General features: G+C 33.4%; 1 protein-coding gene across 11 annotated transcripts in view; it reads left to right on the top strand.

Annotated features, from left to right (window-relative positions):
- Positions 1 to 11,567, top strand: part of CCDC102B (coiled-coil domain containing 102B) — a 320,660-nt gene extending 309,093 nt beyond the window's left edge. For 9 of the 11 annotated variants that reach the window (XM_059140061.1, XM_059140060.1, XM_059140062.1 and 6 more), the window contains one exon: positions 9,436 to 11,567. In XM_059140061.1, the coding sequence (XP_058996044.1) occupies positions 9,436 to 9,504 (69 nt within the window). In that variant the 3' untranslated portion in view covers positions 9,505 to 11,567. Of the gene's footprint in view, positions 1 to 3,404; positions 3,530 to 9,435 lie in introns of those variants that run through there. The other 2 variants (XM_059140058.1, XM_059140056.1) reach the window with 2 other exon arrangements.
- The last annotated feature ends 4,583 nt before the right edge of the window (positions 11,568 to 16,150 follow it).

Genomic DNA, 16,150 nt, shown 5'->3' with positions numbered 1-16,150 from the left:
CAAAACACACATTCTTGAAGTCTCTTATTTCTAATATGTCACAAATGTGACCATGTCTCACCAACCTCATGACTCCCAGTCTTACTCAAGACACGATTATCTTTTAACTATTAACTAGATATTAATAGGAGAAAGGGGGGAAGGTGGAGAGCAGAGGGTTTTATGACAGTTCCACTTTGCATTCAATTTTTACGTAAACCTAAAACTGCTCTAGAAAATAAAGCCTGCTAAAAGTCTCTAAAACTCTTACATGTTAAAATTCTATTAAACATCTCCAGTGTTACACCACTTACTTCAGTACCAATACTATCAAACTGCACTTTAAGTACTAGGTAAACAAAATTAAATACTTCATGGCATATTGCCTTTTAGAAGAATATGGTCTTTGGTGGTGGTGGGGGGAATCTCCTCGATTTTAATGAATAATCTTCAAAAGGAGAAATATACTCACATTATTAATTTAGATATATAATAGGTAGTGTTTTCTTATGTAAGTATAATAACTGGTGCTCTATATTGATGGGCTATTTTTCACAAAATTCCCTGAATAACAGAGTGAACTAGTAGTCCAGGATATTCTGCATTATAGTCCTTAGCTAATACATTTCTTTGATGTTTACCATTTCTAGTACATGAAATATCCATGGTAATCTTAATGTAAAATATTTAATAATAATAGTTGTACTAGTTTATATTTACTCAAATTTAGGGAAATTAGAATTTCAAAGAGTTGCATGATTTTTATCTCACCATATAGATGTGGAAACTCTTACACAGGTCTATGTAGAATGTGTTCACTCAGTGGCCTAGGTGTGGAGGGCAAAGTAGATGTGTATAAACAAGATCACCAACAGCACTCGGGGATTTTTCCAGTATATAGCCCACTTCATTTATATGCACTTAAGGCATGTTTGTTTGCTTTCATTTACTCACTTATCTTCAGTTCTTTATCAAGAGGCTCAATAGTGATAGGACTCTCCCACTATTAATGGAAGAGCTCTCCAAAACTTTATATGGGCAGTCTTAGATGAATTGAATAGCAGCATTCCAAGCTAGGGTCTTTTGATGTTCTTTTTTTCTTTTTTAGTTTTTATTTAAATTTCAGTGAGTTAACATACAGTGTAGTAATAGTTTCAGGTCTTCAATATAGTGATTCACAAGCTGGTGTCTTTTATCTTTTTTTTTTTTTAAGATTTTATATATACATTTGACAGACAGAGATCACACGTAGGCAGAGGGGCAGGCAGAGAGAGAGGAAGAATCAGGCTCCCTGCTGAGCAGAGAGCCCGATGCCAGGCTCGATGCCAGGACTCTGGGATCATGACCTGAGCCGAAGGCAGAGGCTTTAACCCACTGAGCCACCCAGGTGCCCCCACACTGGTGTCTTATAAAGCAGATACCATTGTGTGGCATTCTTAACATGAGAAGCCTTCATTCTCTACCAGTTTGGATGACGTGCTTCTCCAATTCTTTGTAACCTATATGCAAGGAAGTTTGTGTCAGATATATAAGGATTTTTTTTTATACTGTCTCTAGTAACTTCTGGCCAAATGCAAAATAAACTAAATATGTTAAGAGCTCGTCCAATTTGGAATGTATTACATGAAAAAACATCCTTCAAACGAACAGTTCTCAACACTGGCGGTCCTAACAGAAAATTTCTGGAAGTTCTGTGAAGTCAAAACTACTTTTATAGCAATTTAAAGTTGTTTTTCACTCTTTTCATTATATTGACTTTGAACTGATAGATAAAAATAAACAGCAGGGCAGTTGGTTCCAGTGACTCCGATTGTAGGAGACATTGTACTTAAATGTGCAAAAAATATTTTGAAATTTTGGAATGCATATTACTCTATTGAAAGAATGCTGTTTTATTATTAGTATTTAGATGTCATAATTGGATTTTCATTTTAAGGAGTGAGCTTTAGGTACTGGTCATCTGTCTTTTTTCTATGAGCATTAATGAGTCTCCTTTGACTTTTGTAATGTCACTAATGCTGTGACTGCGTGGTGTGTTGAAATTAAAATATGCCAGCTTTATTCTTCTTACAAAGAAAACATTTCTTCCATGAAATAATATTTCAAGACTACATAAAGTTTGTAAAACAGGACTACGTTTCCTATTTCCTATTTCTTGTTGTCATTTAAAATAGCTTAACCATGACAATAGGGAAAAATCTAAGTTGATCATAAACTTACTTTTACTAGAAATATGTGAAATATTTAAACATTTTTTTACATTTAAACATTTATCCTAATGTGCCAGTTCACTCTTTTCTCATGTCTTAAGCAATTTAGTTACTGCCATACAAGCTGATTATTGCAGATAGCAGTCATCAACACTATTCAGAGGAAATCTGTGAGAGTTTCTTGAGGAATTATCTGGAAAGATATGGCTATTGGTCCAGATACAAAATAATCAAAATTATAGTAGATGCAGGAATTTTGGAGCCCAGAAGCGTAAATATAATTAAACAAACAATGCAGTGTCCATATCTGTTTCAGAAACAGTGTTAGAAACGTTGCAGTTTTGAAAATCTCTTCTGGTTCTTTGAAACTTTTAAAGGAGTGTATCCAATAATCATGCTTATAGGTTATACATGCAGAGGTTCATATACAGGTTCATATGAATCTTTTCTTAAAATGGAAGGGTATATATTTCAGTATAAGTTTTTCTATTTTAATCTTATTCCATGGGATGAAGATTTAGTTTGTCTTCGGTACTTCTATGTAAGAGAATTCATTCAAGAACATGCAGAGTAAGTAATTTCACGCCTATTTTTGTCATTTTGGAAATTATTATCAAAAAATATGTGTATTGTAGAGGAAAAAATTTCTTCCTGTTATCATGCATTACCCATCTTTCATTATAGTCCCTTTTAGAGATTTAGGGGTTCACTTTTAAATTTTAACAAATGAATATTAAAGTATCTTTCTTCTGTGGGAAGTTAAGGATAAGTCCTTTGATTTATAAGCCCATCATAAAAATACCTCTTGTTTCCCCTTCTCTTCCTTTCTATATTACTTTCCTGTAGTCTACTTGTTTATAAAACACCTTTCTGAAGACTTTTTTTCTACTCTTTTTAACAATTTCATCTTGAAATAACATTATTTCTCTTCCTAATTTTGGATATCTAACTTTTGCATTATGAATAATAGCATGAGCATTAGTTGTAATCAATTAAGAATACTCACTGGCTTTTAAATATTCCTTCATTTTTGTTTTTTGGCATGCAGGTCATGGGGCTCTTAATAAAATTCCATATCATTGTGGAAACAGATTTCTGTCAGATAATGCCTACCATACCATAGGCCATCAACACAGTCTTAATAACTGGACTGACTTGCTAGAGTACAGAGGCAACAGAGTTTCCTAATCAGGTTTTGGTTTTGTTTCTTTGAAGTGGGCTCCATGCTGGGCTCACGACCCAGAGATCAAGACCTGAGCTGAGATGGAGTTAGACCCTTAACCCACTGAGGCACCCTCCAAATCATGTTTTAGTAAGTAAAATTGAGTAGTTTTGTACTGAACCCTCTTATTTTTAATATTTAAATTCCTTTAGAGCTTCATGACTTAATCCCATTTGACCTTTGCATTTTTATAACCAGTGTTTTCATAATTTACTTTTTTTTGGTTTATATAATGAGAAATAACTGGATTTTTATACCTGTATTCCACATTAGTTAGAGATGAAGTCTCGTGGCTCATGATATGTGATAACAGATTGAAACTTGGGGAGGAAATGGCAATTTTACTTCTTTCATTGAGTTTCATGATGCTGGAATTCATTCCAATATCCAAAGGCAAAGAGGCACATAGCCCAGTGCTCTTAAAAAGCTTCTTCTGAAAGCTGACATCTGTTGTATGTTAATTGAGTAAAGTGAAATAGGAAAAGAGGGATTGTTTGTTCCCTGGGTACTTTATTACTGTTTTTGCTATTCAGATTCTCAAAGAGAAAAATGGGGGAATATGTATATTGTGTGATGATTCTAACAAGGCCTGCTGTCATGAAAATTAATATTGATATTATTTAACAATTTTTTGTCTTCCTTTGATGTTAGACAAGACATTGATATTCCCTGCACAAACATTTTAGCATATTACTAAGGTTAAAGCGACTTGAAGTCAGTTTTAATAAAGAACCATATCAAAACCCTTGTGAAACACTATTACAAATTAAACACCCTTAACATTTTGTAACACATCTTTATGAGACAATTCTACTCCAAGGAAAGAGAAGCTCTGTAGTTGTCTTCAATTTGGATAAAGTTAATACCATTTAAGAGTCCCTTATCAAGATGCCACACCATAAACACTTGTAATATTGCTGTCCCAGGTGATCCCATAGAATCCTGAAGTGTTCTCTTGGCTACAAACTTGCCATATGATATCATATCTTTGATTCTGCAGTTGCTATGGTACCCCGAACATATTCTCAGTATTAGTCCCTCAGGGCATAAATTAAGAAACACCAGCTTTGTAGGATGTCAAGTGCTTAGCTCCCAGTGGTCATGAGGCTGGTTTAAGTTATTGAAAAGAAAAAAAAACTGGCTCTGAGCTTGAATAAACTGTTTAATAGAATCCTTTGTATATAAATACGAATAATCATATAAAGTTATCTTGGTTGAAACATTTTAAAGCAATGTTATACTTTTTAAAAGCAATACTTTTTAGATTAAGACATCAGTGTCCATTTAAATTCACAGTTCTTGAGGAGTATTTCAAAAAGTTCATTATACAGAGATAGAGCAATGAGATATTCTAGATTCAACTGATGCAATTAAGGTAATACTCTTAAGAATTTTGGAATCACTGTTTATATTCAATTGACTTTTGTAGAAGACTTCTTTTGTCACACCCACTTATTTCTTACAAAGTTCTGCATTACATGATGACTCTCCCTAAAACTAATTTTTCTTTGGCTTAATATTTACTTCTGTTTGCTTTAAGAACTAATATCTAATTCACATATTATACAATTCATTCATTTAAAGTGCTCAATTCAATGGTTTTTACTAAAAGTTGTGCAACAATTACTTAAATCTAATTTTTAAGATTGTCATCAACCCAAAAAGAAGCTACCTGCCCACCAGCAGTCATTGCTCATTCTCCCTTACTAACCATTAACCTACTTTCTGTCTCTATGGATTTACCTATTTTGGACATTTCATATAAGTGGAATCATAGAATACATGACCTTTTGTGACTGGTTTCTGTCACTTAGCATAATGTTTTCAAGGTTCATCCACATTGTAGTATAGATCAATCCTTTCCTTTTATGACCAAATAATATTCCATTATACGGATATACCACCTATATTTTTCATTCTTCGGTTAATGAGTATATGCATTGTTTTCATTTTTTGGTTATTATGAACTTTTTGTGTAGATGTATGCTTTTATTTCCTTTGGAGTTGTTTGATCTTATGACACTTCTTTTGTTTACATTTTTGAAGACTGTTGAACTATTTCCAAATGTGGCTGCAGTATTTTATAGTCTCACGAGCAATGTTTGCAGGTTCCGATGTCTCCACATTCTCACCAACACCTGTTAGAGTCCATGTTTTTCATTATAGCGATCCTGGTGGAGACAGCATGGCATCTTATTGTAGCTTTAATTTGAATTTCTTTAATAACAACGGATTTACTGTTTGCTTTGATACTTAGTTTTCATATACTAAGGGGTCACTGGTATTTTTTCTTGGGAAAAATATATATCCAGATACTTTGTCCATTTTAATTGGGATATTTGTTTTTGTTTTGTGTATTTTGGACAGGAGTCCCTTCTCAGATATAGGATTTAAAACTATTTTCTCATTATTGTAGATTTTAAATTCTTGGTAGTTTTTTTTTTTTTTTTTTTTATTTTTTATAAACATATATTTTTATCCCCAGGGGTACAGGTCTGTGAATCACCAGGTTTACACACTTCACAGCACTCACCAAATCACATGCCCTCCCCAATGTCCATAATCCCAACCCCTTCTCCCAAACCCCCTCCCCCCGGCAACCCTCAGTTTGTTTTGTGAGATTAAGAGTAGTTTTTTTTTTAAAACCTAAAGCAAATCAGCTTCATCAAAATTAATTTTATTTATTTATTTATTTGACAGAGAGAGATCACAAGTAGGCAGAGAGGCAGGCAGAGAGAGAGAAGTGGGGGGAAGCAGGCTCCCCGCTGGACACAGAGCCTGATGTGGGGCTCAATCCCAGGACCCCGGGATCATGACCTGAGCTGAAGGCAGAGGCCTAACTGCTGAGCCACCCAGGTGCCCCCAAAATTAATTTTTTTATATGGTTTGGTTTTACATATAAAAAATACTGCCTAATCCAATGCAATAGAGATTTATCCCTATTTTGTTGTAAGAGTTTTAGATCTTATATTTAGGCTTACAGTACTTTCTGAGTTAATTTTTATAAATGAAGTGAGGTAGGGGTTCAACTTCAACATTTTCCTTGTGGGTAACTAGTTGGCCCAGCACTATTTGTTGAAATGATTATTCTTTCTCATTGAAATAATCTGCCAATATCCAGTCAACCACAAATGTAAGTTTCTTTCTGGTCTGTGGATACAAATTTTATTCTGTTGACCTAAATGTCTATCCTGCCAGTTAAAAATTGTGAATCCTATCAAGACAGCATGGTACTGGCACAAAAACAGACATATAGATCAATGGAACAGAATAGAGAGCCCAGAAATAGACCCTCAAATCTATGGTCAACTAATCTTCGACAAAGCAGGAAAGAATGTCCAATGGAAAAAAGACAGCCTTTTCAATAAATGGTGCTGGGAAAATTGGACAGCCACATGCAGAAAAATGAAATTGGACCATTTCCTTACACCACACACAAAAATAGACTCAAAATGGATGAAGGACCTCAATGTACGAAAGGAATCCATCAAAATCCTTGAGGAGAACACGGGCAGCAACCTCTTCGACCTCTGCCGCAGCAGCATCTTCCTAGGAACAACGCAAAAGGCAAGGGAAGCAAGGGAAAAAATGAACTACTGGGATTTCATCAAGATCAAAAGCTTTTGCACAGCAAAGGAAACAGTTAACAAAATCAAAAGACAACTGACAGAATGGGAGAAGATATTTGCAAACGACATATCAGATAAAGGACTAGTGTCCAGAATCTATAAAGAACTTAGCAAACTCAACACCCAAAGAACAAATAATCCAATCAAGAAATGGGCAGAGGACATGAACAGACATTTCTGCAAAGAAGACATCCAGATGGCAAACAGACACATGAAAAAGTGCTCCATATCACTCGGCATCAGGGAAATACAAATCAAAACCACAATGAGATATCACCTCACACCAGTCAGAATGGCTAAAATCAACAAGTCAGGAAATGACAGATGCTGGCGAGGATGCGGAGAAAGGGGAACCCTCCTACACTGTTGGTGGGAATGCAAGCTGGTGCAGCCACTCTGGAAAACAGCATGGAGGTTCCTCAAAATGTTGAAAATAGAACTGCCCTATGACCCAGCAATTGCACTATTGGGTATTTACCCTAAAGATACAAATGTAGTGATCCAAAGGGGCACATGCACCCGAATGTTTATAGCAGCAATGTCCACAATAGCCAAACTATGGAAAGAACCTAGATGTCCATCAACAGATGAATGGATCAAGAAGATGTGGTATATATACACAATGGAATACTATGCAGCCATCAAAAGAAATGAAATCTTGCCATTTGCAACAACATGGATGGAACTAGAGCGTATCATGCTTAGCGAAATAAGTCAAGCAGAGAAAGACAACTATCATATGATCTCCCTGATATGAGGAAGTGGTGATGCAACATGGAGGCTTAAGTGGGTAGAAGAAGAATAAATGAAACAAGATGGGATTGGGAGGGAGACAAACCATAAGTGACTCTTAATCTCACAAAACAAACTGAGGGTTGCCGGGGGGAGGGGGTTTGGGAGAAGGGGTTGGGATTATGGACATTGGGGAGGGCATGTGATTTGGTGAGTGCTGTGAAGTGTGTAAACCTGGTGATTCACAGACCTGTACCCCTGGGGATAAAAATATATGTTTATAAAAAAAAAAAAAATTGTGTATCCTATAGCTTTTGAGTAAGTGTTGAAACCAGGAAGGCTCAGTTCTCCAAATCTATTCTTCTTTTCTAATTATTCTTTTGTTTTCACCCTTTTTATTTATTTTTTATTCTTTTGGGGGGAGGGGGCGGTAAGAACATTGAGGTTTATTACAGATTTATCTACATGCACCTCCAAGGAGAAAGAAATTCTGGCACTCAAACATGACCACTTAAAAAGTTATTCTGGCTTTTGTTGCTAAGATAAAAGTGCCTCTGGAGAAATGATTGGTTCAAATAATTGGAAATCTTATTCTTGTCATTGCATTCACTATAAGGCCTACATAGAGAAAGCACTCTCTAGGTTTCTAAAAATACAGTTTCCTTAAAATGGGGCTATCTCAGACCTGAACCTTGTGGGGATTTAACCAATATACTTAGAAATTATACCTTTTCCTCTAAAAAAAAACTTAATTTACACATTGAGTTATTTAGCTGAGATATACTCACATTAGTTTCACTAACCTTACATTGACAACAATTACATTGTCACCTTAGCTCATTAGAAAAGTTATAGTTTATAGAACCTCAAAGGTCAATAAATTATTTCAGCATGCATTTATTTATCCAGTGATAGTTTAACATTTCTCAACATTTCTAAACTGTCCAGGAGACAATGAAGCTGCTCACATTAAATAGAAAAAAACTTGGTAGAAATTTAGTAGCAAGTGTCATGAACCTTGAAAGTCCTATGAAATTCAATAACACATCAAGGTCAGTAAGAAACAAGTAACTCTGGTAAATCACACTTACCATCATGGGTTGCAAGATCACATAACAGTTTATATTCCGTTAAAATGAGATCACATTACCTCACAAACAGATATTTATTTAAATAAAATGAGATCTCAAATTTTGAATATCTTAGTAATAATTTGAAGTCATTCAATTTTAAATCATCCAATAATTTCTATAAAAGTAAGAACATATTGTTACATGTAAAGACTTAAGTTAATTTCAACATTGAAAAATAGGTGGGATCATGTAACACAAGCTATATTTTTTTCTAAATGCAACCACTATCCATTAGAGATGACCAAGAGAAATTTTAGTAAAATATTCCTATTGATTTTGTCTTTTTTTTTTTTTAAGGCGAAGAGCATGCTGTGGTATAATCCTTAATAAAATGGTTCAGAATTCTTCAGTTCCAACTATAAATATCTATACAAGATACAAGATTTAGTCTGTTAATTATTTGAAGTTGGCAAGTTGTCACACCCACTTATTCCTTACAAAGGCTTTGCATTACACGAGTTGGATTTAGGGAATTTATGCATAGGATACTTACTTGAATTTGTGCCATCATTCCTTCTTACCTTCATCAGATTCTAGGCTGGAAAGATTATGAAGACATCCCACTGTGGATGCCCTGGAGCAGAGTTGGACCAGATTGACCAGGAGGACTTGCCAGAATACTCCATGCTCAACATGTCAGTTAAATTTCTGTGACAAAAATCAGTCCTGTTCAGTTGCTAACAGAAGTATGTAGCACAACTGATTATCAACTGCTTTCAGTTAAATTTAAAGATTTATAATACAAGTGAAAATAGGATTTATGTGCTGTCATGTGCAATTCTAATGAGCTTTGCTTTTCTAGCCTTTATATTATTTTCCTTTCTTTGCAATGGTAGAAGTGAGTAATTTCCAGAAATTGCAGGGTTTTTTATTTTTTGGGGAGGGGGCACGTTTAGCTAAAACCATTGTCTTCATATTACCAGACTTGGACTATAGCTCGGACCTTGTTATATTCCCAGTTTGATTAGATTATAAAGATACAGTTTGAACAAATTTTTCTTGAATCATAAATTTTGGGGAATCTACCCAGGTTTTAGCCAGATTGCCTGGAGCTTTAATAGAGTAGCAGTAGGAACAAAGCAATTACTATCTACTCACAGTATATATTGAATTGGATTTATCTGGCATATAAAAGTTTTAGGATACTATTGATACAGAATTTTTTAAATTACAGCCTACATTCTTGGCAAAGACTGTTAGCAAGAGTGGAAGGGCATCTGTTGCTTTAACTCATCCATCATCCATTTTTTCTCTTATTTTTAACATGTAAACACTATTCTAAGCCCTAGAAATATATACATGAATAAAATGAATATTTTTTCTGCATGGAATTTGCATTCCAGTGGAGAGAGACTAAGCTAATATATAAATCATATAACTGTTAGGGAAAAAGAAATTGGTGTTCTTGCTTTGGGAACAGGTTACAGTATTAAATATGGAGTCTGGTCTCAGATTTGAGTAAATACACACAAGATGCTAATCATTCAAATATCTGTTGAAAGAAGATTCTAGGCAGAAGGAAGAATCAGTTGAAAGTGTATATATATAGATACATATACATATATTGTATATGTGTGTATACACATGCTTATACAATATATGGCTGCAACATTATCAAGCTCGGTCTATGAGAGGAAGACAGAAAATGACAACTACAGTTTGTTAAGTTCAAGGATAAAGGTAAACAACAGGTACAGTTGAGTAGCTGAGGAAAGCTACAGCTTTCACGGATGGGTAATTGTATTGACTTCTACTCATAGAATATGCCAAGGAAAAGCATCATCAGAATCATCTGGGAACTTGGCAAAATGCAAAGATCTTCAGGCTTACCTGAGACCAGCCGAATTATTTGCATTTTAACAGTACCCTAAGATAATTCATAAAGATGTTCAGTTTAAGAATCCTGTTTTAAAGGATTTTAGGAGTAGGGTGGGCCATTCCAGAGGGCAGACAGAATGTGAGTAAAGGGCTGGGAAAAGAAAAAAGAGAGAGAGAACATGCCCACCATTGCTCCCACCAAACCCTCCATGCTGTATGCTGAGAACTGCAGAATGTTAGGGTTACTGGAGGAAAAAAAACAAAAACAAAAACCTGCGATTACCTGGGAGGCAGTAATGTGAGAGAGGAAAATAGAAAAGGGTTTATGAGCTAATCTGGGCACTGAGAATCTTTTTGTAGGTACTGGAGGCTCGTAAGCAATTCGTCTAGTGAGGCAACATGATCTGCATTTTAGCCAAGTCTTTGAAGTGGCCAGATGAGGGATTGTAAAGGCCTGGATTACATGCTGGTCACTTTCCCTCGCACTTAAAACATCCCTGAAGTTAACTTAAAAGTTTGGGGTTTTGGGTTTGGGGTTTTGGGTTGTTTTTGTTTGTTTGTTTTTTGTTTTAACTGTAACTTTTATGAAAGCATGGTACAGATTTAGAAAAATATCAAAACTTCTAAACACCTCCACCAGGACCAGTGTGTAATTAAAATGAGAAATGTCATACAATATTATAAGGATTTATAAAAGCTAAACATTTTTTATTAAAGTCTACAGAATGTTCTATCAGAGTGATGGCTTATTATTAAATGTAATACTTTTAGTAACCATTAGGTCAATCTGACTTTTTCATGAACATAATGAACCATATTTGTACTAAGAGAGCTTTTATGTTTTTCTGATATTTTTCAGACATGTCAATAAATGATAAATAAAAAACCATGACTTTGGTATACATTTCCAAAACCTATCACAAAACTTACTCCAGTTAATCTAATTTTGAATATAACTTTTACTGTACTCATACTCTCATTTTTCATATATTTGAACCAAAATATTCTCTAATAATACTAGTCTGTGATTAAGCTAAGTAATATATCCATATACTATATGTATTATATATATATATTATATATATCCATATATATCCATATATTACTTAGAACTACATATATATATTATCATATATCCCATATTACTACACATATATTGACATCCAAAATGAAAGCATACAGCTAAAATTTGTACATTAAAGAAAAAATTTCAAAGATAATATTTCTCGGGGCACCTGGGTGGCTCAGTTGGTTAAAGCCTCTACCTTCAGTGCAGGTCATGATCCCAGAGTCCTGGGATCGAGCCCCGCATTGGGTTCTCTCCTCAGCGGGGAGCCTGCTTCCTCCTCTCTCTGTCTCTGCCTGCCTTTCTGCCTACTTATCTGTCAAATAAATAAATAAAATCTTAAAAAAAAAATTTCTCATTCATAATTAAGTCATTTAGGAACTGTCCTTGGAACTGAGACTATAATGACAAATACGTGCTATTTTTCCAAGTAGATATTTAGGAAAGAGGATTAAAATGTGAAGTAATCTCAGGTTCTAGAATATTATTAGGCAAACATTATTATTAGCCTACTACTTTTTTCTAACTTTTCTCCTGATCATATAAATAGTCTGTATGCTTAGCCTACCAGAATTTTATAAAAATGTTTAGGTAATATATAATAAATGTACTCACATATTTTTGTCCCCTTTACCTATTAAATTTACAATACTGTTGTTTAAATAACTTTAGGTAAAATGTGATTAAAATGCAACATAAGCCTAACATATGACAAACACATGTTATATATTAACAAATGCAGACAAAATTAGAACTATAGAAATGGAAAGTTCTACAAAAATTTTTAAATTCAGTATTTATATAAAGTGGAAACCAAAAAAATGTGAGGTCTGCAAAGATCAATACAAGTTTAATAAGGTAGAACTTTTATAGTAAAAAAGTAAACTGAGATTTTATAAAAGTAGTTATATTAGGTGTATATGAATTTAAGAATTGTTGGTGTCAATAAAATGGATAGTCCTAAAAATATCTGAATGTTCAAAAGAAATATTTGAGTGTTAATTTTGATATATTTTAACAAAATATTCATTTCATGGGCACAAATAATTGATAAAAATAGCTTATAGAATGGTATTACCTCATTAGGGTATGAAAAAAAGTAGCTTTCTTATTCTCCTGGAAAATAATAATACCAACCTTATATAATTCTTTCTAATGTTTAAAGTGATTTAACTTGAATAACACTGGCCTAGGGGATTAGGGAATTGGGACAAGGTTTTTAGCAGTAGTTTGACTTTGTACATACTAAGGAAGACTTTATTATCCTTACAGTTTTACTAAATACTAAAATTACTGATTTTATTTTGCTATAGTACAATAGAGCAGAAATCTGCTTGGGGAGGCAAGAGTTTTGTCTTAAAATTGCATATGCATGGGAATCTCCATAAGATTTTGAAATACTCCATTGAAGGAATAGTGTTGGTAACAGTTATTGTGAGGAAAAGGTTGGCAAAGCTAAAAATATTTAATGGTTAAATTTGAGAAAATAATATTTGAAGAAGATATATTTTTAGTTCAAAGCCAAGAACTTACACCTTGTTCAGAGTATGCCAGGGTCCATTGCTTAAGCTTGTATTTCCAGAAACTTGGATATTGTCTGTGAACCAAGAGTTGAAGGAGCATCTTGCACACAGGTTTGTCCTCCTTCAACTCACAAGGCTTGAGCATTTCAACTTGTAACTACAGAGAGAAAACATAATTTCAGTAGGATTAGATCTTCATGTGTGTGCACTTCTTGAAATGTCTAATTTCTGATTCTACCTTTCCTCTTACATTCTAGGCATATCTTTAGATTAAGTCTTGCTCCATCTACTTTTACCTTGCTGAAATTCTGTTTTTAAAGTGATTTCCACATTTTAGTTTTATTGCTCATTTTATTGCATTAACATTGCCAATCATGATGATGCCATGCGGTAGCTAAACATTATTCATAATTGCAGGACTCAGAGTTACTCTAAACTTTAAAGACTGATTTATTTATTTGATGGAGAGTGAGGATGTTGCAGAGGGAGAGAAAGAGAGTCTTAAGCAGACTCCACAGCAGGCTTGGAGCCTGATGCAGGGCTTGGTCTCAGGACCCTGAGGTTACAACCTGAGCTGAAACCAAGAGTCATATGCTTAACTGATGGTGCCATCCAGGTGCCCCAAGAATTACTCTAGATTTTAATCCTGATCAGCCTTCTAATAAAAGTTTAGATTAGTTAACATATATTGAACACTTACTTCATGCCCAGTACCACACAATGTGCCTTATATGTAATATCATACTTCATCTTCTTTAACAAGTCTGTAAAATAAGTGCTAGTATTATAACTCTTACAAACAAGAGGAATTTGAGACTCTCGGTGGATAAGAAACTTGCTGTATGACACAAATTAAAAAAATGTAATATAGACTCTGTTTCATTTCAAAGCTTAAAGTCACATTTCAAAATGAAAATTTTAAAATAATTATCTTGCATCAGTCAGAAAAAAAGAAAATAAATTTTAGGAATACAAGAAATGTTCAGCAAGATATAAGTATTATAAAATATTCAATTAATAAGATAATTACTATACATCAATAATAGAATTTAGAAAAAAATTTTAAATATCCCACTTAATACCATAAATATAAAATCCCTAGAAATATATCAAATAACATGTAGTACAAAATTTCTAATGAAAAAATTATAATACTTAACTGAGAGAATTTAAGGATGACCTAAACAATTTTAAACATACTATGTTCATGGACATTAAATATTGAAATAATATTAAATTATCCTATAGAATAAATATAATTCTGGGATAAATACAAATAAGATTGTTCAAGGAAACATGAATAACTGTTTCCAAAATTATGAAGAATCAAGAATACCCTTTATATTTCCTTCTGATAGAAGGAAGTTTACCCCATTATATATATAAAGGTTCATAATGAAGACTCTAGTCATTCATAGGGTAAAGGAACAAATAAAGTAAATCCCAAAATCAGATCCATAGTCAGATTTCATAAAAGAAATTTGATGAATAGAATATATAGAACTTTAATATCTGACATATTGGGTATGTCAGATCAATAGGAAAAAGTTTATTCTATATATATATATATAGAATAAATAGAATATATATACCAATAAAAATATTTCTTCTATACAGAAAAATAATTGGATATCTATCTTACATTATATATAAAAATTAAGCTGAGGAACTTCCCCTTTCCCTGCCCCTCCTGCTGTGCTCCCTCCTTCTCTATCAAATAAATATTTCAAAAAACCTCAGCATGATCAAGGACTTAAATGACAAATGCAAAACTTAAACTGTGGTACAAAGTACAGATTAATATTTCTCTAAACTGAGTAGGGAAGTATTTTTCAATTATTAAATACATTCCAATGTAAGAAAATATTGACAAATTTTACTTAACAAAATATTCCTCAAAGATATCTTAAATAAAATGGAAAAATAAGTATAAAGTTGATATGTACTAGGTGGAGAAACTTTATATTCATCCTTTGTTATAAGTGTTCCAAGATTATAATATACAGATGAGAATCAAAAAGAAAATCTCCAAATCGAATGAGCATAAATTTGAATAAACATTAAAGAAGAACAACATTAAAGATGTATCAAACATGTATTAATCAGATTGGCAGTTTTAGTATCTAACAACATGTAATTTTTCTTGAGAGGTAAATTACTAGACCATTTTGGGACACATGATGTTATAATCTTACAAAATCAAGCATTATAAAGTTATAACTTGGTAATTCTCCTACTAGTTGTCTCAAAAGAAAACTTTGCCTAAAACTGAATCAGGAAGATATAGAAAACCTGAACAAATTTATTACCAGTAACAAAATTGAATCAACAATCAGAAAACTACCAAAAAAATAAAACTCCAGTGACCAGATTCATATGTGAATTCTACCAAACATTTTTTTTTATTTTTTTTTTATTTTTTATTTTTTATAAACATACATTTTTTATAAACATATATTTTTATCCCCAGGTCTGTGAATCACCAGGTTTACACACTTCACAGCACTCACCAAATCACATACCCTCCCCAATGTCCATAATCCCACCCCCTTCTCCCCAACCCCCTCCCCCCGGCAACCCTACCTATTTCCCTCAAATTATTAAAAAAAAAAAAAAAGGAAGGAAAGCTTCCAAATACATTCTACAAGACCAGCATTACCATGGTAATGACTAAGACACCACAAAAAAACAAAATTAAAAACCCACTGTAGGCTAATATCCCTCATGAACATAGATGCAAAACTCTTCAACAAAATATTAACAAACCAAATCCAACAATACTTTAAACAGATCATTCATCACGATCAAATGGGATTTATTCCAGGGATGCAAGGATGG

Source organism: Mustela lutreola, chromosome 11 (assembly GCF_030435805.1).
Source record: "Mustela lutreola isolate mMusLut2 chromosome 11, mMusLut2.pri, whole genome shotgun sequence".
NCBI lineage: Eukaryota > Metazoa > Chordata > Mammalia > Carnivora > Mustelidae > Mustela > Mustela lutreola.
This window is presented reverse-complemented; position numbering and strand designations above follow the sequence as displayed.